The 3,865-nt window shown below is 45.6% G+C and overlaps 1 protein-coding gene across 1 annotated transcript; it reads left to right on the forward strand.

The window, feature by feature from the left end:
* Positions 1–323: 323 nt before the first annotated feature.
* LOC129602068 (uncharacterized) lies at positions 324–935 on the forward strand. Its single transcript, XM_055501023.1, has one exon. It carries the CDS (start codon positions 324–326, stop codon positions 933–935), a length of 612 nt encoding a protein of 203 aa, XP_055356998.1.
* Positions 936–3,865: the final 2,930 nt, after the last annotated feature.

Here is a 3,865-nt window from a genome sequence, read left to right on the forward strand (position 1 = left end):
TACGTACTTCTATCGAGATATTTAGTATGTAATTATGCGGTATTTGCTTCACAGAAAAATTATTTAGTGGTTTCTTTAGGGTGTTCAAGTTGAAGCTGGAGGAACTCATGCTGAACGTCATTAAGAAGCGAATTTTTGGGAACGTTACGGCTTATGTATATGTTATCGAGTTCCAAAAAAGAGGTTTACCGCACGCCCACATTTTGTTAATCTTGGATTCTGAATCAAAACTCCGGAACATTGAAGATATTGATAGAACTGTGAGCGCAGAATTTCCTGATCCCGTAGGCTGTCCACGACTTTTTGATGTCATAAAGACAACCATGGTTCATGGGCCGTTTGGAAAGCTTAACCCAAACTCACCGTGTATGAAGGACGGAAAGTGCAGCAAGGGATTTCCGAAAGAATTTTCGCCGGCTACTAAAGAAAATGGAAGCGGCTACCCAATTTACAGACGACGCGATACTGGAAGCACGGTGATAATCAACGAGGTGCCGGTCAACAATCAGTGGGTAGTTCCCTATAACAGTTGGTTGTCTTGCAAATTCAGTGCCCAAATCAACGTGGAAGTGTGCACCAGTGTCAAGTCTGTAAAATACCTATTCAAGTATGTCTACAAGGGCTACGACTGTGCGAATGTCAAGATCACGCAGCGATTCCAGTCTGCAGATGCCGGGACTTTAGTCTGGGATGAAGTGGATACGTTCCTGAATGCCCGATATGTGAGCGCTCCTGAAGCTGTGTGGCGGCTCAATGAAAATAAAATGCACAAACAATCCCATAATATCGAGCGCCTCGCAGTGCACTTAGAAGACATGCAGAACGTTGTGTTTGAGGAAGGAAACGAAGTGTCTGCAGCAGCAAGAGCAGCAATGTCGAACAGCACACTAACAGCGTATTTTGCTCTTAACCGGAAAGCGATGCAGCTAAGTTGATGCACTATATCGACATTCCGGAGCATTTTGTTTGGAACGTTCGGGCAAGAAGTGGGAGCCCCGAAAACGCGGTGGGGATACCGTTATCGGGCGCATGTATGCAGTATCGCCGTCAGGCCGAGAAAGATTCTTCTTGCGTTTACTGCTACTACATGTAAAGGGTAAGTGAGAAGAAGCGTTAACATAATACACATTACATAGAACAGGGGTGCATCGTACAAATCTGGATTACGATTTACGCTCATATTGCTTTTTGCGTTTTTTGAACATTGTTAACGAGCAAACAGGTCAAACAATATAGCAACGTTTTTTTACGCGAAATAAACCGGCAAATGGTATCAACATAGTGCGCATACAGAAAGACTTATCTGTACGCGCATGCGCATACGATGACTTTCACACGCTTGCCTTTTCGCTTTTTGACACTGGAAGCCAAAGGTTTTTCTACATGGTCGTGAACATTCTATTACATTTTTATCCCTACAGCTTACATAAAATCCTTTTGCTGAAGGATGTGATGAAACGGTAAACAAAGGTGTACGAGCGTGTGTGAAAGTGAAAGTTTTCGTGAATGTACGACAATTCACATCTAAAAGAAGTGACCTGTATGTACAGGTCACATCTTTAAGCATCTACTACAACAGGGTGTGTTTAAAGCTCTCACTTTCGTATGAGAAGATAATTGTTAGTAATTTTAGGAGCAACGTCCCATGCCTCATTGCGAACAGTGGATGGAGTACCGTATGACACCTATCAAGAAGCAGCGAAAGCACTTCAACTTCTAGATGATGATGCCAAATGGGGTGCATGTTTAGCCGAAGCGAGTCTTTCCAGTATGTCGAAATCATTGAGGGACATGTTCGCGTACATTTGTGCATTTTGTATACCGGCCGATCCTAACGGACTTTTCGAAGCGCATCAAGAACATTTGATGGAGGACTACCGGCGTACTTACTCGGAAGAGGAAAGTAGAACAGGGCTCTATGGGATGTTGAGTGTGTCCTGATTCTGCATGGATTTACCTGTGAACAGATAGGACTACCGAAGCCAGCCCGTCCTGTTCACAATATTTGTGATCAGTACAACACAGAAAAAGAGGCTGCAGACGGTGAAAGACTGTAGCTGACGCTTAACCAACAGCAAAGGGAATTTGTTCGTGAAGTTATGCATTCGGTAGAAACTGCCTCTGGCCCGAAACAATGGTTTCTGGATGGCCCCGGTGGAACTGGTAAAACTTACGTGTACCGTTGCTTGGCTCACATTCTGAGAGGGCAGGGAAAGACGGTGATAATTGTTGCATGGACCGGGATTGCAGCGACACTGCTCCAAGGTGGTCGCACCTGTCACTCCGCATTCAAATTTCCTCTGAATCTGGATGAGTATTCAGTGTCCAGTATGAAACCGAGCTCCTTAGAGGCGCTACGGTTGCTAGATGCTGCCCTGATTATTTGGGACGAAGCACCAATGGCACCTAAACATGGCCTTTCGACGCTTGACCGTCTTTTACGTGATCTGACGAGGAATGAACTTCCATTTGGTGGGAAGGTTATAGTATTCGGTAGCGATTTTCGGCAAGTCCTTCCAGTTGTACGGCATGGGTCACGCACAAAGATTGTTGAAGAAAGCATTGCTAAGTCCACTGTGGCCGTGTATTACAACCAGAAAGTTAACGGTGAACATGCGAACTGACCAGAACAGCAAGTCTTTAGCAAATGGCTCCTGGAGTTTGATGCCCGTAACAGCGGTTATCGCCACATGGCCTCCAACAAGTCACCCAACTGCGCTCTTCCACTGCGGGAAGCCCGAATAGAAGAGGACCGCCCACCCTAGCTTCATAGTCCCGCAGAAATGTGCGATGGTTAGGTGCCGGCAGTGCGTTAATCCAAGCGCCGGAGTTACGGTGTAAAACAGCCAACAGCAATGCTTTGTGTCTCTTTCATGGCAACCAGCCTCAGCGAAGACACAACAAAGTCGATTGATGGTCGATCCCAGTGTTACGGTGTATACTGTAACCGTGTGTGACGGCGTAATGCTGCGGTGTTGTCTTTCATCCGAAAATAGTTTCGTCACCGTTCCACATCGTGCTAATTGATCTAACGGATTTTTCAACCTGTGGTTTTTCAAGGGTGATGACCTTACAGCGTGGAAACGCGATACGTGTGATGGGAACAATCCCAGAGCAGGAAAACATCGAGGTAGTGTTCTTGGGCAGGGTGTAAAACCTGGCAGTGGCACCTGCCAATGGCACTGCCAGCGGCATGGCATGTGCTAAAAACTGGAGACTCTGGCAACTGGCAAACGATAAAACCTGGCAGATGGCACATAAACTGTGGCATCACCTACAGACTGTATAAGCGGGTGTGGAGACGCATAATTCATGAAAATGTGGCCAGTACAAATCAACTTATCATGTAAAGTGCAAATAGCATTGGCTAGGTGCATAAGTAAGCGCCGGCACACAAAATTTGGAAAGGTCACACTGCATTTGCCGTTTCCGCAGTACCACAGTGACAAAGAGTTACGAGACGCGTTAAAACTACAGCAGTGGTACTTTCAGATCTAAATTGTGTAAAAGGAGCACAGGGCTGGCGGTTGAAAGTGGTTGTTAAATCCGTTAATTAATTGCACAGCTGTATTGAGTGTACTACTGCGGACGCTGCCCCCGATGCACCACAAATACAAACTGTAGCCGTAGGTGTAACCCTGTGCAGAAAGAACCAAAGAAACCATAAGTGCAGCCTACAGGGTTTTGCCAGTCCAGCTGCACAATTTTAACCGGTGACACTGCAACTTTACTGTATTTGGTAGTAAAGTCGCAGTAACAAAGCAATTGAAAGCATGCAACAGTCATAGTAAGAAAGCATTCAATAGTCACTGCTACAACGTTTTCCCATTACAGTAAAACCTGTGTAATCTGAACACCTCCGGTT

The sequence above is a fragment of the Paramacrobiotus metropolitanus genome, unplaced genomic scaffold (assembly GCF_019649055.1).
Source record: "Paramacrobiotus metropolitanus isolate TYO unplaced genomic scaffold, Prichtersi_v1.0 Parri_scaffold0000320, whole genome shotgun sequence".
Lineage (NCBI taxonomy): Eukaryota > Metazoa > Tardigrada > Eutardigrada > Parachela > Macrobiotidae > Paramacrobiotus > Paramacrobiotus metropolitanus.